This window comes from Macaca nemestrina, chromosome 15, assembly GCF_043159975.1.
Source record: "Macaca nemestrina isolate mMacNem1 chromosome 15, mMacNem.hap1, whole genome shotgun sequence".
Lineage (NCBI taxonomy): Eukaryota > Metazoa > Chordata > Mammalia > Primates > Cercopithecidae > Macaca > Macaca nemestrina.
In genome coordinates, this window is record NC_092139.1 from 13,753,464 (window position 1) to 13,779,085 (window position 25,622).

A 25,622-nucleotide genomic window follows, 5' to 3' on the forward strand; every position below is an offset into this window, starting at 1 on the left:
GCGCGTGGAGAGCGGCCCCGGGGCAGCGGAGAGTGGGGTTTTAATATCTGGCACATGTAGACCCTGGAGCGGTGTTGCTAGGGGCCCGGACCCTGGACCACCGGCGCACTTGGACCGCGGGGAAAGCTGACAGGGCGCACCACCGGAGGAGGCTGCCGCGCCGCCTGGTGCGTGAAGCTGCAGGGCAGCGGAGCGCAGGGACCTTAAAGGCTGGCGCGTGCAGCCGAAGGGGCCGCAGGGTGGGCCATCCTGAGAAAGCAGACCGGGAAGAAGGCAACGGAAGGGAGGGCGTAGCACCAGCCGTCCCAGACTCGGGCTCAGGAACATGCCGCGAGGAGCGCAATCCAGCAGGCGCGCCAAGGACCCCGGATCCAAGGTGCGGGGTCCCGATTGGGTGCCTGGACGCCCCGTGACGGTGGTGCCGCTGCCACTGTCCCGAAGCCGGGCGAGGCCCGGCGCCGAGCTCTCGGCTGCCCGCCCCTTCTCCCCGCCCCGCGCTCAGTCCCCTCCCTCCGTCCCGCCTCCTGCCCCGCTCCCTCCCTCGGCGGCTGCCGCGCCGCGCTCCCGGCGCACTCGGAGCCCGGCGGGGACCGGGAGGCAGAGACGGGGCGGCCGTGGCTCCGAGGGCGGGAGCTGAGCCGGGCCCCGGGACCGAAGTTTGGCGGCGGCTCCGGGAGGCAGAGCGGGCGCCCCGGGCGGCTTCCAGGCCCCTCTCGCGTCCTCGCCCCGGACCCGTGGGCAGCCGGGGGACGGAAGCCGCGGCCGGGCCAACTCCGAGGCGGGGACGCCGCGACGGGAACTTGAGGTGGGAACTTTGCGCGCTGCAGCCTCGCCGGGCGCCACCGAAGCGCGGGCCGGACCCCGAGCCTGCAAACTCGGGCTCGGGGGCGGCTGCACGTGGCCGTGGCCCTGAACTCCCTGCGGGGGCCTCGAAACCCGCCTGCGGGGAGGCCAGGGCGACAGAGGACCCGGGAGCCACCGCTGGTGGCGGCGTGGAGCGCGCTTGCTACGGCCAAGGTGCAGATCGGGCTTCGGTTCTTCCCAAGGGGTCCCCGGGATGCGAAGTCCGGGACGTTCGCCGCCGTGGTGACCCCGGTGGGGGCGCATCCCGGCTCTGGACCGAGATTTCTACCCGGATCCCGGGAGGAGGGAGAGTTAGGGATTGGGGTGGGGGGGTGTCTGTCACTTGCTCATTCACTGTATCCTTAGGCACGGTATGGAACCCCCCTCCACCCCCACCATGGGCCTGATTGAGTCAGTCATTAACCATGAACATAACAAGCATTTATTGCGCGCCTACTGTGTGCTAGGCGCTGGGGATACTGAGACAGTTCGCTAGGCACCCCAGTAACTGGTAGGAAGGTGGTGGTCTCAGCCTTAGGGTTTCCATATGGGAGAGAGGTTCAGCCCGGAGGTATGGAAGAAAAAGGGTGAAGTTCATTCATTCATTCATAGATTGGACAAAGATCGGTTGAGCACCTATTATGAGCAGCTCATCATGCCAGGCGCTCAACAATCATTCATTCAGTTCACAAACATTTATGGAGGTGCTATCCGGGGGAGAAGTGAAGAGGGATGGGATGGGGGCAGGATAGAATGGGGGCACCCTTCAAGCAGCTTAGAGAGAAGTAAGAATTAAGACCCAGGCCCCCCCTTGGGAGGTTGCAGACTGCTGGGGCGGCCAACTGTAGCAGCCCATGTTATAGGCAGCAGTCTTGGTTCATCTAATGCATTCATTCTCAAGGTGGGAGGCGTGGAAGCTGGAATTGGTTCTAGAATAGGAAGAAAAGATCTTTTCAAAGCTCCTTAGGGGCGGGTGATGGGGTAGGGTGGGGAGGAGTTGAGAAACACTGATCCAACATTACTGAGGAATGCAGGTGCCCACCAATGGGGTTTATGAGTTAAGTTGTGCATTCAGCAGGCATTTTCTTAAGCACTTGCTGTTATTAAGTCCTTAAAGGGTGTCAGGCACCAAAGTTACCCAGGTAAATGACAGACACATAGAAGAGGAAGACAGACACATACGCCCCCACCCCCTTGGCTGACTCCCTGAGATAAGTACAGGGGGAAGTGAGAGGAGGGAGCAGGAACTGGTCTGATTCATTGTGGGTTGGGGGAAGCTCCTGCCCTATGAATCTGAGCAGAGGTTTATTCATCAGTGTGTATTTGCTACCCCCATACCCATGATGGCAGAGTCCCTATGGAGAGCCCCACCAGCAGCACATCTCCAAGAAAAGTTTGGCACTGCTGACTGGGGCCATGCGGTGGGCACTGTGGCTAGGGCATGCTGTCCTTCTTTGGGGGATTTTTCAGGCTCTGCCAGACCTGAGCTCTACTTGTGCCTCCTCCAGCTTTTGGAGCTCTGCAGTCACCTGCTAGGAGGGGAGAGAGGGAAGGTGTGTTTGAAAAACAGGCAAGCATTTGCCCCTGGGGATCACCCTCCTCAGTCATTCTCGAAGCCAGCCCGTTCCAGTGGAAAGATGTCTGTCGTGGGACACTCCTAACCTGCAGGGAACTGCAAGCACACTGGAAACGAGGCAATCTAGGTTCTTCTCCTGAGACCTGAGGGCCCAGGCTCACAGCCTACAGCCTGGGTTCTCAAGCCGTGGGAGTAAAACAATCAACAAAACCCCTAGCTTTGCCAAACTCTGGGTTGCCTTTTTGGCCTCCGGGAGGGAGATGTGACAGTGGAGGCAGAGGTTACTTGCTTCTCCCCATCCCCAAAGACTTTCTCGAAGCTTGTCCTGGAGCCTGGTTGGTGCAGATCTGAGCACCACTTTGAATTCTCTGCACCAGACGCACAGCTGGGCTCTGGCAAGAGGGAAGGGAGATGCCTCAGGAAACAGAAGAACAAAGAGATGTGTGCTGGATGCAGGGCTAAGTGACTCAAACCAGCTCCAAGGAACTCACCTCCTGGAGCCTCAGTAGGTACCTTGGCTCAGCTGTCCTTTCTCCACCCTGCTTTCCAATGTTGATGAAGAGTCAACATTGCCTGTTGCTAGAGGTCTAGGAGTACAGGAATCTACTCTTGGTTGATGCATTAAGCCCAGAAATGGAGCCCTTGGGTGAAAAATGGCAGCTGGTAAAGCCCCTTTAAGTAGAATTAATAAAAAGGGAGAGGCGAAGAATCTAGCTGAAGCTGTGGACCATTTTTGTCATCCAGCAGACTGTATTTGATTAACAAAATCAGAAATGAAGTGACTTTGCTACAAATAGGATCTGAATTGTGCCTAAGACTGTCCCTTGCCCTGAGGTGAGTCTTCAGTCTCACACCCACACCTCCCCAGGAAGGTCCAATCATGCTCTCCCTCCAGAGGACTCCGGTAAGCAGGTGTCTCCCTTCCTGCCGTCCCGAGGTCCCCACTGCTCCCCCAAGCCTGCTTCTCTGCTTAATTTTGAGCTACAAGGAGGCAAAGAGAAAAGGATCTTCTGGCTCCAGTCTCCAAACACCTCCCCATGGAAGAAGGCAAACGTAAACGTGCATTTGGTGCTATTTTGCTTGCCTGAAGCACAGCAGGGAGGCTCCTCCGGAGGCAGCCTGTCTTTTTTATAGCGGGGAGGGACACTGGCACTTTTTCTCATTTGGGGGCAAGTGAGGGATGGAGGGAAGAGCCCAGCTCCCAGCGCATAATCTCCCCAGGAACTTGGGCCCCAGCTTTCAGGAGGCTGGGCCAAGGCCCAGGGTGGTGGGACTATGGCGAGAACAGACGGCAGGTGGCTAAGAAAGACAGATTCTCCACCAGGGCACAGCAGCTCTCAGAAATCTAACATGCCAGGACCCGGGCCAGGCTAATGGTTGGATCCATTTTGATTAACGTTTTAATTGAGGATTAATGCAGCCTGACCCGCCTCTGAGTCGGCCGGCCAGGAGCCCTAATCCTGAGAGATGAAGCTATACTGGCAGTGAAACACTGCGGGGCCTGGGAAAGAGTGGCATGGAGAGAGATGGACGGGTCCCCGAGACACCCACTGGGAGTGAGGGAATGGCAAGGTTGAGAGGCATGGTACGAGAGAGAAACCAAAGCCTACAGAGTGCAGGAGAGAAATGCTTTCCTTCTGGAAAGTTGCCTTGGAGGCTGTGTTAATTTCCTCCTTTCACATACTTGCACACATTTAGTGGCTTAAAACAATACAAATTTGTGATCATTATTATTTTATTTATTTATTTATTTTGAAGACAGGGTCTTGCTCTATCACCCAACTGGAGTGTAGTGTCACTATCATGGCCCACCACAGCCTTGACCTCCTGGGCTCAAGTGTTCCTCCCGCCTCAGCCTCCTGAGTCACTGGGACTAGAAGTACACACCACCATGCTCAGCAAATTTTTTTTTTTAATTGTAGAAACAGGGTCTCACTCTGTTGCCCAGGCTGGTCTTGAACTCCGGAACTCAAGCAGTTCTCTCACCTTGGCCTCCCAAATTGCTAGGATTCCAGGCGAAAGCCACTGCACCCAGTCTGAATTTATTGTCTCATAGTTTTTGGAGCTCAGAAGACCACGTGAGACTCACTGGGTCAAAATCAAGGCGTCCGCAGGGCTTCTGGAGATGACTGCACCCTCTGCCTCCATCGCCAACATCTCCTTCCCAGAGGCCAAAATGGCAACCCTGAGGTTGGCAAAACTAGGGGTTTTGTCGATTTTTTAATAGCGATAAATACGTTTCCCCAGCCATAGACAATTACCTGCTTCTCCCCATCCTCAAAAACATTCCAAAATCTTGTCCATATGAAATACAGACTAGAAACCCAGTCCTTGATTCACTGCAAGGGGTGGAGACATCACCCCAGCTCCCCGAAAGGAACAAGTGGTTCAAGGAGGCAGTAAAAGGCAGGGGTCAAAGAGGTTTGGCCTGGAGTCCCACAGACCTAGTTTAATTCTGGCTTCATCGCTTCTTGCCAGACATAAGTTTTCACTTCTCAGAGCCTCAGTTTCTTCATTTATAAAGTGGGGGTATTAGTGATAATGCCCACCTTTTTAGGAAAGGATGGAGACTCATGCAATTAAGCCTCTAGAACAGCACCTGGCACTTAGTGAGTTTGCAGTGGAGGGAGGCTGTGGTTGCTGCTATTTATAACACTTTGTGCACTTAGCACTCTCTCTGCATTCCCCACTGCCACTTGGAAGAGGGACGGAGAGCATAAGACAGAAAGAACAGAGTCCAGAGAGGCCCGCAGTTTTTTGGAACCCTGGAGAGACCTGAAAGCAGTTGGGGTCAGCCCAGGACCATTTGTAGAACCATTTCATGCCCTGATGGAATGTAGCCATGGGGACAGGAGGCCTGGTGACACTGCTCATCCCTGCAGCAAACCTCCGTTCACCAGATCCCCATAATAGCCCTGTGAGGTCGGCAATCTTATCCCCATTTTCTAGGGGAGGAGGCAGGCTCAGAGAGGCCAGCGGCTCAGTGGGTGTGATGGCCTGCTCAGGCCACAGGGTTATTAGCAGCAGCAGCAGCAGGGGCGGCTAGCCACGCCTGGCTTGGACCTTCACTCCATCCCATTCCGCCCTCCCAAACCCACCGCACAGGTCCTGCACCTGTACCCTCAGTCATGTGCTGACCTCAGGGTGGTCACATGACAACTGCCACTCAGAACGCCTTATGGTCTCAATGATCATTTATCTTTGGAAGTATGTTCTCAGCCCTCAGCCATAGCTTATAAGCATCACCTTTTTCCTTAAAGGAAGGATAGAAAAATTGCAAGGAGAGTGTCAGTGGATCTCTGGGCTCCTGAATGGAAATTTGATCAAGGCAGCCCCAGTGCAGAAGATTTTTCTCACGAACCAGAAGGGATTCCATTTCTCCAATGAAGCGGGACTCACAGAGCCTTCCAGAGCCTCTAGGAGATTGACACATTGGGCAGGGGAGTCCTGGCCGAAGCCCAGAGCAGCTCCTGTGCCTCCAGCCCCTGAGAGAGCTCCAGGCATTCCCAGTCCCCTCCCTCACACAGAATCTCCAGGAGAGCCTGTGAAAATTCCTGGGCCTCCCCTTCAGGCATTCCCACTGGGAAGGGAGGGTCCCAGGAATCTGTATCTCCACCAAGCACCCCAGGCAATTCAGAAGGTTCTGTTGTGCTTGTGCTCTTCATTTTTCTTTTTAAACCTGGGTTAAAACCAGGAGTTGTACAAACCACACCGCTTCCCAGCACGCCTCCTCATTGGCCTGTGCCAGGCTGTCTCATCTTACTCATTTTTCTTCTATTTTCCAATCTCCGTGCTTCTTCCCCTTCCTTTGCCCTTCCAGGCACCCTCCATGTGGTTGATATAGATCCTTACATGTGCTTGAGACCTTGTAAAATATGTAATGTGTGTGTGTTCATTTACATAAATAGCACAGTGCTAGAAACTTCTGTTTCTTTTTCCACTCGGCACACTGTTTTTAAGACCTAAATGTGTTGCTAAACTTCCACCCAGTCCATTGCTTCTGATTCCTGGGCAATCTGCAGGATTCCAAAATCTGCCTCTATGAAGACCTGCCTGTCCACTCCCCTGGGGATGGATGCTAGGGGACCTCCTGGTACCTTAAACAACACAGAACACACATTCTTGTACCTAGTTTGTTACTGTCTTCCATCTGGTTCCCCAGAAGCAAACCCTGAGTGAAGGATTTGAGTGCAAATAATTTATTACTGACAATGTCTGCCACAACCCTCTGTGGTCCCAGGTCTGGGAAATATACCCAGAAGTGGGATTCTGGGTCACAGGGCAGCAGCATCCTCATTCCCTCATTACCACCCAGTGGCTTTCCCAGAGTGCTGGCCAGCCCACACACCCTCCAGCAATGGGATCCGGGGGTCAGATGATGCTGGATCCAAATCCCAGTGGGTCAGGTCAGGAAAGAAGATTCTCTTGGGAAGCAGGGAGCGGGGCAGCCGACTCTTCTCGTAGCTCGTGAGAATTCCGAGGCGACTACTGAGGGTTCACTGAGTATCAGGCATGGAGCCAAGCGTATCACCTATGCCATCTGCTTTTGTCCTCACCATAACTCAAGGAGGCAGGAGCTGTTTATAGCCTCATTATACAGATAAAGAAACTGAGTCTCAGGGGTAGGGCATGACTTGCTGAAAGTCACAGAGCAACTGGCCTTGAACCCAGGTCTCCTGATTTTAAAGCTTGTGCGCCCTTCTGCTTCCTCAGCTTGGGGTGGTTGGCACATTGTCCCCTGAGCTGGAGCAGAACCAGAACCAGCTTTTTTTCAACATCCTTTTTTTTTTTTTTTTCTCAAGACAGAGTCTTGCTCTGTCGCCCAGGCTGGAGCGCAGTGGCACCATCTCCGCTCACTGCAACCTCCGCCTCCCAGGTTCAAGCAATTCTCCTGCCTCAGTCTGCCCAGTAGCTGGGATTACAGGCGCCCACCACCACGCCCAGCTTAATTTTGTATTTTTAGTAGAGATGGGGTTTCACCACGTTGGCCAGGCTGGTCTCAAACTCCTGGCCTCAAGTGATCCCACCCGCCTCGGCCTCCCAAAGTGCTGGGATTACAGGCGTGAGCCACCATGCCCGGCCTCAGCATCCCATCTCCTATTGCAACTGTCACAAATTACCACAAACTGAGTGGCTTAAGACAGCCCAATTGTATTATCTTACAGGTCTGAAAGTCAGAGGTTGGAAATGGGTCTGCCTGGGCTAATATTGAGTGTTGGCAAGGCTCTGCTCCTTTCTGCAGGCTCCAGGAAGCTCATTTCCTTGCCTCCTCCAGCCTTTGGAGGCCACCTGCATTCCTTGACTCATGGCCCCTTCCTCCATCTTCAAAGCCAGCAGTGGCCAGTGGAGTCATTCTCATGCCACAGCCCTCTGCCGCTCTGCCTCCTGCTTGCTTCTTCTTCCACAAATAAGGACCCTGTTGATTACACTGGGCCCGCCCAGATCATCCAAGATAATTTCCCATCTCAGGTCAGCTGATTAGCAGCCTTAAGTCCATTTGTAACCTTCATTCCTCCTTGTGATGCAGTCTAACATAGTCACAGGTTCCAGAGATTAGGATTAGGACATGGGCATCAAGGGGATTGTGGGGACATTTTTCTGCCTACCATATGCCCTGCACTGACCACTCTGGCCTGATGTGATGCACCTTCAGTGGTTACCGGACACCGGACACAGGGCACAGGTGAGGCCTCTGCCTCTGGCTTCACCATAGCTCTGCTACCCGGTGGCCCCCCTGCCCTTGCCAGTCTAGCCAGGTCAAAGCTGCCAGGTGACACCCTCCCACCCGGCAAACACACACCCATCAGCTCAGCATTGATGGTCTGGCCCCATCCTTGGAAGACACCCATCTCCGCCCTCCCTCCTGGATTTTGCCGGCATCCTCTTCGGTCCATCGTCCCACAGCCGGGAACGGCTTCCTCTGACTCAGCTCACCATAGCGCCACCTATCGGTAGCCTCGGTAAATGGTACCCTTGGAATCCTGATTCTCTTTGCCGCTCCCCCAGGCCCCATTCCTCAGCCAGTCCTGAAGGCTCTTCCTCCAAAGTTCATCCCAAATCCCTCCCGTTCTCCAGGACTTCCACCGCTGCAAACCTTAGTCATTTCCACAATGACTTCCATAGCCTCCGGCCTGGGTTCCCCAGCCCACTCGCTGTCCACTGACCTGGCAGGTGCACATGGACTCCTTGTCCCTTGCAGAATAAGCCCCAGCTCCTTATTGTCAGTCCCTGGGCCTGGCTGCACCTAGCCCCTGCCCCCCTCCGCTTCTCCCAGCTTCCCCTCGCTCTGTGCTCGGCCTTCTCTGGTCTTTGATCATCCAAGCCCACCCCCAAGTCAGGGAGAAAATTCTTGCCACTCCCTCTGCCAGCTCCTCACAGAGCTGGATCCATCCATGCGGCTTAGCCCCATGTCCCCTCCTCCCAGAAGCCCTTCCTCACCCCTCCAGCCAGTGTTGCCCCACATCCCACAGTAGTCATTCTCCATCTTTCCCCTTGCTCTGTCAACAACAGGGCAGTCGCTGCAGCCTGAAATGACTTGTGTGCTCATTTGGAAGCAGCCTCTCCCACCAGAAGGTCACCTCCGTGAGGACAAGGGCTGGGTCTGTCTTGTTCTCTGCCGTGTCTCCGGCTCTAACACAGAGTCTGAGTCTGACACGTGGTGAGTGTTCAGTAACTATTGAATAAATGAGCAAATGAATGAATGAATGAATGACACCTGCCTCCAGACTTCGCCTCACCTCCCCCATCGCAGCCTCTGCCTCAAACAGCTTCCTCTCCCCAAGCATCCATAGACCCTCGGAGGCAAAATCACTAAACCCACCATGCTGTGGAACTAACAGAACTAACACCATGGAGAAATAAAAATTTTCTTGTGAGGATGTCAGGCTAAGTGAAAAGCAGCATTATTTTTCAGAAGCCCAGGCTTTGGGGCCTCTTTGATTTATGAACTTTAGTGTAGGGTCTAGAGGTGCTGAGCCGTCCATCTCACAGCAGATCGGGTATCTGCAAGACCAAAGGCCATGGAAAAATATGCCTGTTCTTCCTTTACCAAGTTCCGGCCTCGGCATCTCCCCAGGGAACTCTGGCTTTGAGAACAAGGTCGTTACTGTGTTTATTACCCTCCGAGTAGCATCAGCCTCTCCATACTCACCTTGCTGCCGAGACAGGATCACTTTCCACACAGGAAACTCACCTGGGGGCAGGGCGTGAAGGAAATAAATCACTAATTGGGGGAGTTTTCTACTGGAGGGAAAGCCGGGAGGGTTGAAAGAAGAAATTCCTGAAAAGAAGAGGTGATTAAATCCATGGAGATTCACAAGAGCCCTCCAGGGCTTGTGTGAGGCACTTTCCCTTTACCTCCATCACCATTCTTGCCAAACAGAATGTCACTTTTTCTCTTGTCTGTGGTAGCAAAGATGAAACAGCAGAGCTGAAAAGAGAGATCACCAAGGAAAGTGCCTGAAAGGGATTATTCCCACGCCTCCAAGGGATCCTGGCAGGCTGTGCCTGAGGAGATGGGTTCCAATTTTAGGTGAAGTTAAAAACACTCTCACCGTCTAAAATCAAATCATTTTTCTTTTAAACACAGGTGTACCCTAGTTTTCCAAACCCTGATCTATGCAATTGTGGCCTTCCCCAAAGATCAGTGAGTAGCAGAGGGATGATGTGCTTTTGTAAAGCAATTCCTCTTAGGAAGGAGGCCCTTTTAAGCGTGAGACACCCTGCCTCTCCTTCCAGTAGCTTTGAGGGTAGGGAAGGAAGGAGTCCATGTGAGTTAATATTTTGACCTCAGTTCCCCAGAAGTCGCCTTATCATGTTGGTCTCATCAACAGGAGATGTACTCATTTAGTAAGCACTTCTTTGAGCCCTTACAGTGCTGAGCGCAGGGATTCAGAGATGACTGAAGCACGTTTCTTCCCCCAGGGAGCAGGCTGCCTAATGAAGGAGCCAGGCTTGCACACAGACAATTCTAGAACTGGGTGGTAAGTGCCGTGAAGACAGATGCACCAGTTGTAAGGGGAGGGGTGCTCAATTTAGCTGGAAGAGCCAAGGAAGGCTTCCTGGATGAACGTGACTGTCCAGCTCACCCCTGCATCCATCCTCAAGGTGATGTTTGTGTCACCTGAGCAAACATGGCATTGTTTTCATAGCTGTGCATTTCTTTGTCCGTTGCTTCTGATTTATGGCAAGTGATACCTGTTTTCCATTAATGGAAACAATATAAGTTATCCCTTTAAGATAAATAATAATAGGTCAGGCGCGGTAGCTCACACCTATAATCCCAGCACTTTGGGAGGCCAAAGTGGGCAGATCACCTGAGGTCAGGAGTTCAAGACCAGCTTGGCCAACATGGCAAAACCATTTCTACTAAAAATACAGAAATTAACCGGGTGTGGTGGCACACCTGTAGTCCCAGCTATTCGGGAGGCTGAGGCACGAGAATTGCTTGAACCCAAGGTGCAGAGGTTGCAGTGAGCCAAGATGGTGCCACTGCGCTCCAGCCTAGGCAATAGAGTGAGACTCTGTCTCAAAAATAATAGTAATAATAGACAATAATTACTGAGTACCTACTATGTGCCAGGCACTGCATTAAATGCTCCTATGTACATAATTCACTTAGGCCTCCCAGTAATCTTATCAAATAGGTCACGTGGCTATACCCATTTTACAGACAAGGAAATTGAGACACACCAAGGTTGAGTCATTTGCCTAGGCTGTGTGACTGCAAAGTCTACGTTCATAACCACTAACCAGGCTTCTCCACCTCAGCATTAAGGACATTTGGGACCAAATAAATGTCTGTTGTGGGGACTGTCCTGTGCATTGTAGGACATGCAACAGCATTCCCTGGCCTCTACCTACTAAATGTCAATAGCATCCCCAGTCATGACCAGCAAAAATGCCTCCAGGCATTGCTACATGTCTTTTGAGAGACAAAATCAGCCCTATGAGAACTGTAGGTCTACACTAAATTGTTTTTCCAAGCCAAATAAATACCAAAAAAGGTTAATTTAAAATAAAATGTTAAGTAAATAACAGTACATGTGTCACCTGAAAATCCACTAGGATGTCAGCTGCCTGGGATCAGAGACCCCCTTCACATTCTGCACACGGCTGCATCCCCAGTGCGTAGATGGATATGGGAGAATCGTGAAGGCTGGGAGATGCTGAACAATATTGTTGCTATTTCACTATTAGGTGAATGTCTTTGTCAGCTCAGGCTGATGTAACCAAATATTAATACCACAGACTGGGTGGCTTCAGCAACACTTATTTCTCCCAGTTCTGTTGGCTGCAAGTCCAAGAGCAGGGTGCCAGCACTCTCCTCCAGGCTTCACACTTAGATGCCTCCCTGAGTGTTCATATGGCAGAGAGAAAGCCCTGGTGTCCCTTCCTTTTTTTTTTTTTTTTTTTTTTTTTTTTGAGATGGAGTCTTGCTCTGTCACCCAGGCTGGAGTGCAGTGGCACAATCTCAGCTCACTGCAACCTTCACCTCCCAGATTCAAGTGATCCTCATGCCTCAGCCTCCCTAGCGACTAGGATTACAGGTGCATGCCACCATGCCTAGCTAGTTTTTCTATTTTTAGTAGAAACAGGGTTTCATCATGTTGGCCAGGCTGGTCTCAAACTCCTGACTTCAGGTGATCCACCCGCCTCAGCCTCCCAAGCATGAGCTACTGCGCCCGGCCTGTCTTCCTCTTCTTATAAGAACACGAATCCCGGCCGGGCGCGGTGGCTCAAGCCTGTAATCCCAGCACTTTGGGAGGCCGAGACGGGCGGATCACGAGGTCAGGAGATCGAGACCATCCTGGCTAACACGGTGAAACCCTGTCTCTACTAAAAAATACAAAAAACTAGCCGGGCGAAGTGGCGGGTGCCTGTAGTCCCAGCTACTCGGGAGGCTGAGGCAGGAGAATGGCGTGAACCCGAGAGGAGGAGGAGCTTGCAGTGAGCTGAGATCCGGCCACTGTACTCCAGCCTGGGTGACAGAGCAAGACTCCGTCTCAAAAAAAAAAAAAAAAAAGAACACGAATCCCATCGTGGGGACTTTGCTGTCATAACCACATCTGAACCAAATCACATCTCAAAAGCCCCCACCTCCTAATACCATGCCATGCAGGGCTAAGGGCTACAGCCTATGGATGTGGGGCACAAAGATTCCATCCCTAACTGAGTATCTGCGGAGTCTGCATTCTCAGCAAGGTGAAGCTAAGGGTAGTCACTAAGGGTCTTTCCTCCCTTCTCCCCACAGGCCCGAGAGGGATGTGAAGGCTCAAAATGACCCTCTTACCGGGAGACAATTCTGACTACGACTACAGCGCGCTGAGCTGCACCTCGGACGCCTCCTTCCACCCGGCCTTCCTCCCGCAGCGCCAGGCCATCAAGGGCGCGTTCTACCGCCGGGCGCAGCGGCTGCGGCCGCAAGATGAGCCCCCTCAAGGCTGCCAGCCCGAGGACCGCCGCCGTCGGATCATCATCAACGTGGGCGGCATCAAGTACTCACTGCCCTGGACCACGCTGGACGAGTTCCCGCTGACGCGCCTGGGCCAGCTCAAGGCCTGCACCAACTTCGACGACATCCTCAACGTGTGCGATGACTACGACGTCACCTGCAACGAGTTCTTCTTCGACCGCAACCCGGGGGCCTTCGGCACCATCCTGACCTTCCTGCGCGCGGGCAAGCTGCGGCTGCTGCGCGAGATGTGCGCGCTGTCCTTCCAGGAGGAGCTGCTGTACTGGGGCATCGCGGAGGACCACCTGGACGGCTGCTGCAAGCGCCGCTACCTGCAGAAGATCGAGGAGTTCGCGGAGATGGTGGAGCGGGAGGAAGAGGACGATGTGCTGGACAGCGAGGGCCGCGACAGCGAGGGCCCGGCCGAGGGCGAGGGCCGCCTGGGGCGCTGCATGAGGCGACTGCGCGACATGGTGGAGAGGCCGCACTCGGGGCTGCCCGGCAAGGTGTTCGCCTGCCTGTCGGTGCTCTTCGTGACCGTCACCGCCGTCAACCTCTCCGTCAGCACCTTGCCCAGCCTGAGGGAGGAGGAGGAGCAGGTAAGAGCCCACGCCCCGCGGGGAGATGCGCCACCATGAGGGAAGGGACGCTGAGCATTGTCACCTCTTCCAGGAAGCCTCCCCTGATTGCACACTGGCTGAATAGTATCCCTGGTCCCTCCTGACATCAGGAATGTTTGTGTGCATGGTCTGCCTCCCTGTTAATATGTGAGCGCGTGGGGGTCCATTCCTGTGCCTGTCCTGGCCTCCACTGTGCCTGCCACTGCACTCTCCCTTGCCAGTATCTAGAACAGTGTCCAGCACAAACAGGCACTCAACCACTATCTGTTGAACGAACAAATGAGTGGATAAATGGATGGCATGATTTTTGACGTGCCTGGCCCTGAGCGAAGCATATTACATAGATCATCAAATTTATCTCAACTACTTGGCTCTTTCTCAACCTTCCTAATCCTTGGCATCATAGTAGCCCAGACACATTTTCTGGGTCCTGAAGATAATTTTTACTGATGGGTACATGTGTGTCTACAAATGGTGAGCATTTCTTTTTGTTACATAAGAGAATGAATGGAAAGTTTATTTACTCTAGCGCCTGACACGGGGTGTGTGCTACGGTCTAAGGGCTCCCACTCATCTGGGAGTTCACGGGAGCCGGGAGCTGGGCTGCATGTGCCACCTACGTCTTATCTCCCCAGGGAGTGATAAGAGCCCTGGGAAGCTCCCTGGAGCAACCCTGTGGGGGAAGTGTTTTCACACCCACTCGGTATTTGAGGACACTGCCCAACCCCAGGTCTAAGTCCAGTCTATGTTTGTAAGCATGGAAATATGGCTCCCACGTGGCAGCTTGGGGACCTAATATAGCCCCACCGGACTATGTGATTTGGGAAACACAGTTTCCCAAAAATTGGACTTGGTTGACAACATTAAAAGTGACGGTTTTTCACATAAAAATTCAAAATCTCAGCTTCTTTTAAAAATCATAAGATCAGGCCAGGTATGGTGGCTCATGCCTATAATCCCAACATTTTGGGAGCTGGAGGCAGAAGGATCGCTTGAGCCCAGGAGTCCAAAATCATGCTGGGCAATGTAGTGAGACCCTGTCTCTACAAAACAAACAAACAAAACCAAAAAAAATTTTTTTAATTAGCCAGGTGTGGTGGCTTGTACCTGTAGTCCCAGCTACTTGGGAGGCTGAGGCAGGAGGATTGCTTGAGCCTTGGAGGTGAGGCTGCAGTGAACCGTGATCACCCCACTGCACTCCAGCCTGGGCAACAGAGTAAGACCCCATCTCTAAAAAATAAAATCTAAAAAAAAATTCTAAGGTTGAGTCCCTCCCCTCCCCTACCGCTGCCAACATACACACCAACCTGCAGTCCTACACGGCAGCTCCTGGGGACAGCCAAGTCCACAGGGGCCCAGTTCAGTCTCCTTGTGTATGAGACCATGGGCCTTTGAGTTGGTGACTCCTTCCCTATATATGGGGATTCTGTAAGCTTCAAGAAAGACCGAAAGGTCTCAGAGGTACAAACTGTATAGGCAGTGGAGAAACAGGTATGGTAGTGTGAAATGAATGTAAATATCATGCCAGCCAGTATTTTTTGAGCACTGACTGTATACCCTGCATGTGCTAAGTGCTTTACATGCACTCTCGAATTTCACATTAGAAGTACTCACCATATCAGGATTTTTCCACTTATGTATGTGGAGGAAGTAGCAATAGCTGTTGCATTAATAATCCACAGAGGGCTGCTGGTATTTTTTGTATACCTTGAATTTTTTTTTTTTTTTTAAGAGACAGGGTCTTGCTTGGCTGCCCAGGCTGGCCTCAAACTCCTGGCTTCAAGTGATCCTCCCACCTCTGCCTCCCAAAGTGCTAAGATGACACTGTACTAGAGTACAGTGGTGCAATCTTGGCTCACTGCAACCTCCACCTCCCAGATTGAAGCGATTCTCATGTCTCATGTACATGCGCTCTCGAATTTCACATTAGAAGTACTCACCGTGTCAGGATTTTTCCACTTATGTATGTGGAGGAAGGGAGCCCCCCTGCCTGGCTTATAAGCTGAATTTTTAAATGGGTATTAAGAAAATAGCGTTCAACTAGTAAAGTTAACTTTTTAAACTTTTTTTAATTAGATAAACAATTTTAGGCCACATGTGGTGGCTCACGCCTGTAATCCCAGCAATTTGGGCGGCTGAGGCAGGTGGATCACTTCAGGTCAGGAGTTCAAGACCAGCCTGGCCAACATGGCAAAACCCCATCTCTACTAAAAATACAAAAATTAGCTGGGCATGTTGGCACTCGCTTGTAATCCTAGCTACTTGGGAGGCTGAGACATGAGAATCACTTCAATCTGGGAGGTGGAGGTTGCAATGAGCCAAGATCTCTCCACTGTACTCCAGTTTGGGCAACAGAGTGAGACTCTGTCTGGAAAAAAAAAAAATTAGAGATGGTGTGTTGCTATGTTGCCCAGGTTGGACTCGAACTCTTGGACTCAAGCATTCCTCCTGCCTCAGTCTCCTGAATAGCTGGGACTACAGGCAACTGCCATCACACCCAGCTGGTAAAATTAACTTTTAATAAGCATGAGTAGTAGTGATGATGAGGTCAGGGCTAGAGCCAGATAGCCTGAATTCAAATCCTGCTTTCTCCTCTCTAGGTGGGTAGTAGCTGTGGGCAAGTTACTTAACCTCTTTGAGCCTCTGATTTCTCACCTGTCCAGGGTGGGTATGAACAGGCCCACCTCACAGTGTTGCAAGGATTCAGTGAGTTCACATGAAGTGATTAGAAGTGATTGGGGCCGGATGCAGTGACTCTCAACTGTAATCCCAGTTACAGTTGGGAGGCTGAGGCAGGCGGATCACTTGAGGTCGGGAGTTCAAGACCAGCCTGAGCAACATGGAGAAACCCTGTCTCTACTAAAAATACAAAATTAGCTAGACGTGGTGGCGCATGCTTATAATCCCTGGTACTCAGGAGGCTGAGGCAGGAGAATCGCTTGAACCTGGGAAGCGGAGGTTGTGGTGAGCCGAGATTGCACCACTGTACTCCAGCCTGGGCAACAAGAGCAAAAAAAAAAAAAAAAAAAAAGTGATTGGGCTGAGTGAGTCCACACCACATGAAAGGATTAGAAGTGGTGCAGAGCGAGTGTGTAGAAAGTCCTCTCTTAAGGATTATGGTCAAGAAGAAAAAGAAAGAAGAGGGGAAATGCTCACCACTTGAGACCTGTCTGGAAATTGCTGTACCTAGTGTAAGTTTATTCTCAGCTCCAACATCTTTGATCGTGATTTTATCAGGAAAATACTGATAAAGCCACTGTTTTGTTCGACTTCTGATACTTGCTTTTTGAAAAAATAATAATACCTTGCCTTTTTAAGGATTCAGTGAAAATGCTGTTCTTCAACTTCTTTTGGGGGCCCAGAGTGGGATTCACTGCTTCACTTGCTCCTTGTGCACACATTTGAGTGCCTACTGTATGCAGGCACTACAGGGGAGACAGGGTGACCAGGACAAGTCTTCCAACCTCAAGGAGCTTCAAGTCTATTGGAGTTGGGATGGATTAGTGGCGCCACCCCCCATCACCATAAGCATGAGACACAAGCCAAGGAGGCTCTGTGTGGCAGGCCCACTGACAATGCTGGAGCTACTTAGTGGGGCACACTCCAGGAAGGCTTCCCAGAGGAAGGGGCTTCCCATCCCAGAGGTCTAAGACCTTAAAGCCCCACCAGGTATTAGCTCATATCTCCAGCCTCTAACATATTCATAGAGACAGAATTGTTCAAGTGGGACGTGTCGAACTCAGCCGTAACCCAGAACTTCCAAGATGCCCCAGGCTGGAACCACGCTGGCCTCTCCTCTCTGCCAAAGGCCCCTTCAAGGATGAGGCCCAAATCCACTCAAGGACTGTTTACCACCCAGTTATATTGCAGACCAGAGAGGCAAGCTGGCAGCCTGCATGCCAAACCCAGTAAAAATATGTTTCCGTGGACCATAGAGTATTTCTTTGCATTGAATTATCACCAGGACTTAAATCAACATTTTATCTATTTAACCAACATTATCACCAACATTTATCACCAGGAGAGTTCATGTAAAACTGCACATTTCCAGCCTCTTTTGAAAGCTTCAGTGAGGCAGCCTTAGCTTAAATTTGCCCTGGGCAGTGATGGGGGCACTGAACATGACTATCCCTCAGAGTCCATTGGGAGCCATGGAGGGTGCTAAGCAGAGGAGGAACAGGATCCCTCTGGCTATGTGTGGAAAATGGACTGAAGGGATGAGGGAGCCCATTGGAGAGGTGACTGCAACTGTCCAGGCAAGAAAGAATGGTTGCCCGACCAGGTGGGAGCAGTGGGCCATGGGTCTGATTGTCTCACTGTTTTAAAAGAGACTTCCTGGGAGTTATACACAAGGTGGTAAGGATGACACCAGGTCTTTTGTCATGAGCAATTGGAAAGATGGGATTGCCGAAAGCGAGGGAGGGAAACCACCAGTGGGCAGAGGAAACCAGGATCCCATGGCAAGTTCGAGATGCCCCTCAGACAGCCAGGTGGGAGCGTCAGGGAGGCAGCCGGTTGGGGGTCGAGTTCAGGGCCGAGGTGGGGGCTGGAGAGAGAGATGAGGAGCAGCCAGAGTAGAGATGGTGCTTAGTGCTGCAGGCCTCAGAGTGGGCACAACTAGGGAGAGGACCCGGGGCCACTCAACCTGGAGAGGTCACCTTCCGCCTGGGAAAACCAGCAGGGCACAGGGCAGAGCTTCCGCGCTCCTTCCCTGGTGGACCCGCTGACCCCTCCGGCGTCCCTTCCCCTCTCTCCCAGGGCCACTGTTCCCAGATGTGCCACAACGTCTTCATCGTGGAGTCGGTGTGCGTGGGCTGGTTCTCCCTAGAGTTCCTTCTGCGGCTCATTCAGGCCCCCAGCAAATTCGCCTTCCTGCGGAGCCCGCTGACGCTGATCGACCTGGTGGCCATCCTGCCCTACTACATCACGCTGCTGGTGGACGGCGCCGCTGCGGGCCGCCGCAAGCCCGGCGCGGGCAACAGCTACCTGGACAAGGTGGGGCTGGTGCTGCGCGTGCTGCGGGCGCTGCGCATCCTGTACGTGATGCGCCTGGCGCGCCACTCCCTGGGGCTGCAGACGCTGGGGCTCACGGCCCGCCGATGCACCCGTGAGTTCGGGCTCCTGCTGCTCTTCCTCTGCGTGGCCATCGCCCTCTTCGCGCCCCTGCTCTACGTCATCGAGAACGAGATGGCCGACAGCCCCGAGTTCACCAGCATCCCTGCCTGCTACTGGTGGGCCGTCATCACCATGACGACGGTGGGCTATGGCGACATGGTACCCAGGAGCACCCCGGGCCAGGTGGTGGCCCTGAGCAGCATCCTGAGCGGCATCCTGCTCATGGCCTTCCCAGTCACCTCCATCTTCCACACCTTCTCCCGCTCCTACCTGGAGCTCAAGCAGGAGCAGGAGAGGGTGATGTTCCGGAGGGCGCAGTTCCTCATCAAAACCAAGTCGCAGCTGAGCGTGTCCCAGGACAGTGACATCTTGTTCGGAAGTGCCTCCTCGGACACCAGAGACAATAACTGAGCGCAGAGGACACGCCTGCCCTGCCTGCCATCTGTGGCCCGAAGCCATTGCCATCCACTGCAGACGCCTGGACAGGGACAGGCCGCTTCCGAGTGCAGTCCTGGCGCAGCACCGACTCCCACGCACCCGGGGAAGGACACCCTCACTCCCACCCCCCGGGAAGGACACCCGCACATCAGCAGAGGGGCCCTGCCCCTCCGCCTGCAGCCATGAAAGGAAGCCGGGTCATCAGCCCAGCCCCGCCCGCCCCAGCCCCTATGTCTGTTTCCCTCAGTAAGGAGATGGCTTATTCTTTTCACCATGCGAATAACATGCCCAGCAAAAACTTGCTTTATGGGTCTGCCTGGAGAAAAATACAAACAGCAACAACATGTCTGTCTCTAATGTGGATCATGTCCAGGGAAAGGAAACTGATGAAAAAGAGAGAATGCCTTCCATGGGGCTCTCTTAAAAGGGGGAGCTGGGTTTCCCAGCAAAGCCAGCGTGTGGGGACTGGAAGTAAAGGGCCCTGTGTGCTTGGGTCGTTCAGGCCCGGTAGGGCCCTACTGGGCCTGAAAAAGAGAGAGAACAGACACTTTTAGGAAAATGACTTGTGAATACTGTACTCCCTCTCTCGTTTCTCTTTGACTCCCCCCACCTCCGGGGCCTTTCTTTCTCCTTTTTCCCTTTTATCCTTTTTTCCTTCTCTTCCGTCCTCTATTCACCTCTTTCACTCCTTACGGCCAGTTTCTCAAACTTTCACACAAAGGCGCCCCTGACAGTTGGGAAGTCATCAGGGGGCCTGTCAGCATTGTTGAGTATGAGGTGAAATCACTTCATTTTATCTTTTAAAAATCGTGTAGGGTTTTTATTCTATGCATTTATTTTAAGCTGTGAAAAAATGCTTTACATCATATACCTGCATATAAATCTAAACCTAGAGCAGGGACAGATGTTTTTGAAAGGGGGTCTACAGTTCCCTGGGCAGACTGAGAAGCACAGTCTGCAGCCCCCACAGGCCTCCCTGTGACTCCAGTGACCTACAGAGCACCCACCCGACCTGCGACCTGCACCGACCCCACCTGCAACAGGTCCCCAACTTCATATAGCATATGTGACCCACAGTAGAGAAAGCACCCAGGCCAGTCCAGCAGATTCCACTCCAGCTGGCCTACAGCCCCTCAGTGCCAGGCATGGGGAGGGGGCTTCCCACTCAGGTCACGGTCACAAGCTTGTCCTAACCCATAAGGACACAGCCACATCATTCCCATCCCAGCACCTTCACACCTGCCCATCCCTCTGCCAGGGATACCCTTCCTGTGGAACACTACATGGCTGGCTCCTTCCCTGACCACCTCTCAAAGAATCCACATCAGCACCACCACCACCGCTTTCCTCTTAGCCAGCTTGATCTTCTATATCCAGTCATCAGCCTCCGAAATTGACTCATTTATTCCTCTTCTTAGCTACAGGACTCAGCAATATGGCTCACCATTGACTCCCAGCACCTCATGTAAGGCCTGCACCTTGTAGGTGCTCAATAAACATTTATTAAAGGAATGTTAGCCAGATGTGGTGTAGACCCAGCTACTTGGGAGGCTGAGGAAGGAGAATCCCTTGAACCCAGGAGTTGGAGCCTGCAGTGAGCCATGACTGCACCTGAGAATAGCCACTACATTCCAGCCTCGGCGACAGAGCAAGACCCTGACTTTAAGTAAAATAAATTAACTAATTAAAAAAAGAATGAAGGGAAATAGGAAAGACGGCCAAAAAACAGAAGGCATTTATTTTTAACATTGGACACTGGGTCCTCCAAGCACCTCTCTCTCTCTCTTTCTCTCCCCTCTCGCTCCTCTTCGTCCTCCTCTCTCTCTCTCTCTCTCTCTCTGTCTGTCTTTCTCTTCTCCTCCTCTCTCTCTCCTCTGCCCTCTGTCTCTGGTGGCGAGGCCACCACAATCTCAGTACAATATACACGCGGTGATGCAGAGTGGAAATATCAACTGAGTCACGAGGGCCTCGTTAAAGGCTCCCTTGACACCTGCTTCCAATGACTCACATCTGAAAAGTAAGTTTTCTGACTAATTAGCACTACCTTCCCCAGCCCGGTGGGTGTCAAGTAATCGTGCACTGCCGTCATCTTTAATAATGCCTGAGATTTATGGAATGACCTTTTATTCCCCTCGAAAGGGGCTATGAGAGGCAGGAGGCCACTGAAAATGCTAAACAGACAGAAATATGGTACCAAAAGAAGTATAAAATGGAGCCCTTTAAAATTCAGGAGAGCGAGAAAGTAAGCCATGTGGGGTGGGGGGCAGATCCCTGAACACAACAGCACTGGGAGGGAGGAGGGACAGAGGCTGGAGTTGTGCAGGGAAGCTGGGGCCCCTGAGTGGTCAAGGTTTCTGGCATCATCTTGCAGGTTCTGACCTGTCCTGGTGGATGAGGCAGAGGCACAGACTTGGGCACCTCCCAAGACCTCACTTGAGAGAGGGACAAATGTAGTCCCGATCCTGACCCTCATGCCTGGAGCGGGCCTTAGGGGCTATTGGCCCTAATTCCAAAGCTGGGAGGCTTCTGGACACCTAACAAACTGCTTCCAGGACTGCAACTCTAAGATTGTGACTTTTCTACCTCTTTTTTTTTTCTTTCTTTTTTGAGACGGAGTTTCGCTCTTTTTGCCCAGGCTGGAGTGCAATAGTGCGATCTCAGCTCACCACAACCTCCGCCTCCCGGGTTCAAGCGATTCTCCTGCCTCAGCCTCTCGAGTAGCTGGGATTACAGGCATGCGCCACCATGCCTGGCTAGTTTTTGTATTTTTAGTAGAGACGGGGTTTCTCCATGTTGGTCAGGCTGGTCTTGAACTCCCGACCTCAGGTGATCCACCCGCCTCGGCCTCCCAAAGTGCTGGGATTACAGGCGTGAGCCACTGCACCTGGCCTTCTACCTCTTTTTTAGCAATGGAACCTATTTTTTGCATGGAATCTGATGCAGAAAGCCCAGCCACAAATCAGATGGGATAAGAGCTGTTCTGATCAAAGTGTGGGGATACAGTTCCTTATGGGAGGCCCCTAATGGGACTTGCTTTTGACCCTGGTACAGACAACTAATTCCATACATGCAGGGGACCATCACTCCTCTTGGGGAAACAGCAAAACAGACCTTTCTAAATGTATTTTATTTTGTAGGTCATATGGTTTATCCCCCATGTCTCAGAAGCTCAGTGCATCTCTGGGACTCACAGTTGAGGTCGGAAAGGCTGATTTAACAACACAGATTCCCAGGTCTCACCTGTGAGCAGGGCCGGGAACAGTGAGGCACTTGCCTTTGCCCCAAAATTCAAGGGAAAGCCCAAGAAATCAGTAGTGGAGATCAATCACACTTTAATGTAATATTTTTAGAAATCAGAATTACTGCCAAAAAATTCACAATGCATAACATTTCAAAACTGCAAAGGATCTGTCTTTCCACTTACTTTTGTTCTGGTCTTGTCCCAATGCCCCTGATACGTCCTAGCGAGATAGCTCTCTATTCAGCCGGTCCCCAAAGAAGCACAGGTGGGGGTCTTTGGCATGAATACCATAGCTGCCAGGGCACAGGTGTCCCATCCCATTGACAGGCATCAGGGTGGGTACCGGCGACACCCCCTCCAATGCTGCAGCGAGCATTGGAGACCGGGCCCTTGCCCTTGTGTAGACCACACAGGGATGGCAAGAGAGACAGACAGTGAACATGTGATCAGAAGAAAACAGTTTCTGATATTGGTGAACACAAGGGTGACCTGGCAAAGAGTAACCAGGTGGGGCATGGCCACTTCAGATGGTGCGATGAGGGAAGGACCTGCCGAGGAGGTGGCATCTAAATGGAGACCTGGAGGAGAGGGAGAGGCAGCAGTCCAGCCGGAGGAGACAGAGATGGAGAAGACCGGGACATTCCACCAGCCGTCAAGGGAACACGTGGGCAGAGACACAGCTCCCTGCTGGGATGCACCCAGGGAGAGGTCTCAGAGGTGCATTTCCAGAGCCCCTACTGTTAACCAGGCCCTGTCACAGCAGCGGGGCCAGAACTGGACTCAGTCCCTGCCCTAGAGTTGCTGGTAATTTGGTGGAGGGAGAAAACCGAGTGAATAAAATATTTCCGCACATGTGGGATGACAGAGGGATGAGGCCGCAGAAGCCTAGAAAGACATCAGCTAAAGAAAGTAGGATTTTCACTCAGATTACCATTTGCTAAAATGGCCTCACATCTGTTTTCATTCTGAAAAAAGAAATAGGATTCCCACTAATACTTATCTCTCACTCTCTTCCCTCACCCGCTCCCCATCCAGTCCTGTTAGCCTATATCCGGAATCCTACCACTTTCCTCCTCCTCCTGTCCTCTCCCTCCTGGATGGTGGCAGGACGCCTCCTGTCTCCCTGCTCCCCTTCCTCTCCCCTACAGCAGCAGGAGGACCCTGTTAGAACCCAAGTCTGATCACACTCCACCTCTGCTCAGAGTCCCACCCCTGCACTCCAAAACCCCAACCCTGACAGTCCATCTTGCTCACAGTCCAAGCCAGAGTCTCTCTCAGCCCCAGCTGCCGACCTGGTCTCCTTGCCTCCCTTCGTCTCTCCTTTCTGATTACACTGACCTCTTCTCTATTCATTGAACAGACCAAGCACTCTCCTGCCTCAGGGCCTTTGCACTTGCTGTTCCCTCTGCCTGGAGGACCCTTCCCGAAGACAGACCCGCGTCACTCACTCACTCTCCTCACTCAGGTCTCTGCTCCAATGTCCCCTTATCTGGCTACTTCTCCCAGCTCTGTATAAAAGTCCACACTCCGACCGTGTCCCCAGTGTATTAAATGTGTCTTTTTTTCTGTATTCTGATGCTCTGTCCTCTGGGACCTTGCTGACCCTGGAGGGACCGCCCCTCCCAGAGTTGGCCAATTCCTAGAGATAGTAAGCAACTCGCCTGGAGTGCACCTTTCCTATGCAAGCCGTGGAACCCAGAACGCACACCCCAGCCGCCTCCTTTACTGAGCTCTCAGACTCCAGGCCACTGTCCACCTGGCTTAAGTACTCCAGGGCCAGGTACCAGACAGCTAAAGGAAGTCCTCATGTCCAGAACCTGCTGAAATTAGTCAAATCAGCCAACCCTAAACCTGCTCACCCTGTCCCATGCCCATTCCTCTCCACAGAAACTACTGTAAACACTCTTGCCCATACTCTCCCCACCTCTTAACTGACCTGGGTGTGCCCCTGTGTGTCTCGGTTCCATGGTGTGGCATGCCACCCTCCTCTTGGGAACTGTGAGTAGCAAACTATCTTTTCAATAGCAAGCCTCTCCAGATATGTTAGCCTCACCAAACCTGAATAAAATCAAACCTATATTTTAAAACACCCAGCCCCTTTACCTTACTTTATCCTTTTCTAAAATCCGTATTATCAACTGACACATTAAATACATATTTGCAGCCAGGGGCAGTGGCTCACGCCTGTAATCCCAGCACTTTGGGAGTCCAAGGCAGGCAGATCACTTGAGGCCAGGAGTTCAAGACCAGCCTGGCCAAGATGGTGAAACCCCATCTCTAATAAATATACAAAAATTAGCCGGCATGATGAGGCACACCTGTAGTCCCAGCTACTTGGGAGGCTGAGGCAGGAGAATCACTTGAACTTGGGAGGCAGAGGTTGTAGTGAGCAGAGATTGTGCCACTACACTCCAACCTGGGCAACAGAGCAAGACTCCATCTCAAAAAGTAAATACATAAAATAAATACCTATTTGTTCTTGGTTTTGTCTCCTCAGTTGATGGTCAGCTCCATGGTTGGCACATAGTAGGTGCTCAATAAATATTTGCAGGCTAAGTGAATCTGTGAATCCCTTAGTTCTATCCAGGGCATTCCAAAATACATACATGCATCAACCATATTTGTTCACATATACAGTGACATGAATTTTATTAAGATCCATGCCTATTTACAGACACCACAGTTATGGCAGGCAAACAACTCCTCCCCCAACAGATCACCTAATGATTTCTGTGAAACAGCCTCCACTGTGTGAAGTTAGTCCTCCATCAACATCCCTGTATTTTGAATCAAATGTATGAAAAGATACAGTGGGACTTGTGTTTGCAACCACAAAACACAGCCTGAAAGATTTTTTACTTCTTTTCAGAAAGGAGTGTGCCATTCACCCAAATGACCTGTAAAAGCCCAAGCTCAATTTGTTGAAATAAATGTAAAACCACCAACTGGTCTGGTTTGAAAAAAAAAAAAAAAAAAAAAAAAAAGCAAAACTGCCAGGACTATCTCCTGGGTCTGGGTTACTTGGTAGCTGTCGTTATTCTACCACATTTGTAATCATATAGGCTTGAGACTCAACAAAGTAGTAACAAGTCCATTTAAGTGAGGGCCAGAATGGCTGCTAAATGTACAGAGGCTGCTTCTCCATCAACATAATTAAATGGGAAATGCTTCACCTTAGAAGCTGAGGGGTCTTTTGCAATTGCCATAAAAATTACTCAGCAGTGGCACTCAACCAACCTATCTGGAGACCCTCGTGGGGAAGGGAGGGGAGGCAGTGGAAATAAAGCGAGACCTTTGTTCTGTTGCCCTCTGCTATTGAATCTCATCCCATCCAAG

At 52.0% G+C, this 25,622-nt stretch overlaps 2 protein-coding genes across 4 annotated transcripts in view; one reads left to right on the forward strand and one right to left on the reverse strand.

Moving 5' to 3' along the window:
* The first annotated feature begins 264 nt into the window (after window positions 1-264).
* Window positions 265-23,856, forward strand: LOC105470674 (potassium voltage-gated channel modifier subfamily G member 1). 2 transcript variants are annotated; one of them, XM_024789395.2, is made up of 3 exons: window positions 265-376; window positions 12,672-13,471; window positions 18,251-23,856. In XM_024789395.2, exons 2-3 carry the CDS (start codon window positions 12,698-12,700, stop codon window positions 19,016-19,018), a joined length of 1,542 nt encoding a protein of 513 aa, XP_024645163.1. In that variant the 5' UTR covers window positions 265-376; window positions 12,672-12,697; the 3' UTR covers window positions 19,019-23,856. The 2 variants fall into 2 exon arrangements, with proteins under 2 accessions (XP_024645163.1, XP_011721156.1); XM_011722854.2 differs by lacking the exon at window positions 265-376 and adding an exon at window positions 569-805.
* Window positions 19,433-25,622, reverse strand: part of LOC105470673 (molybdenum cofactor synthesis 3) — a 46,602-nt gene continuing 40,412 nt past the window's right edge. For both annotated transcript variants that reach the window (XR_011613252.1, XR_980689.3), the window contains one exon: window positions 19,433-19,569. The gene's annotated coding sequence lies outside the window, so the exon portion shown is untranslated. The remainder of the gene's footprint in view (window positions 19,570-25,622) is intronic.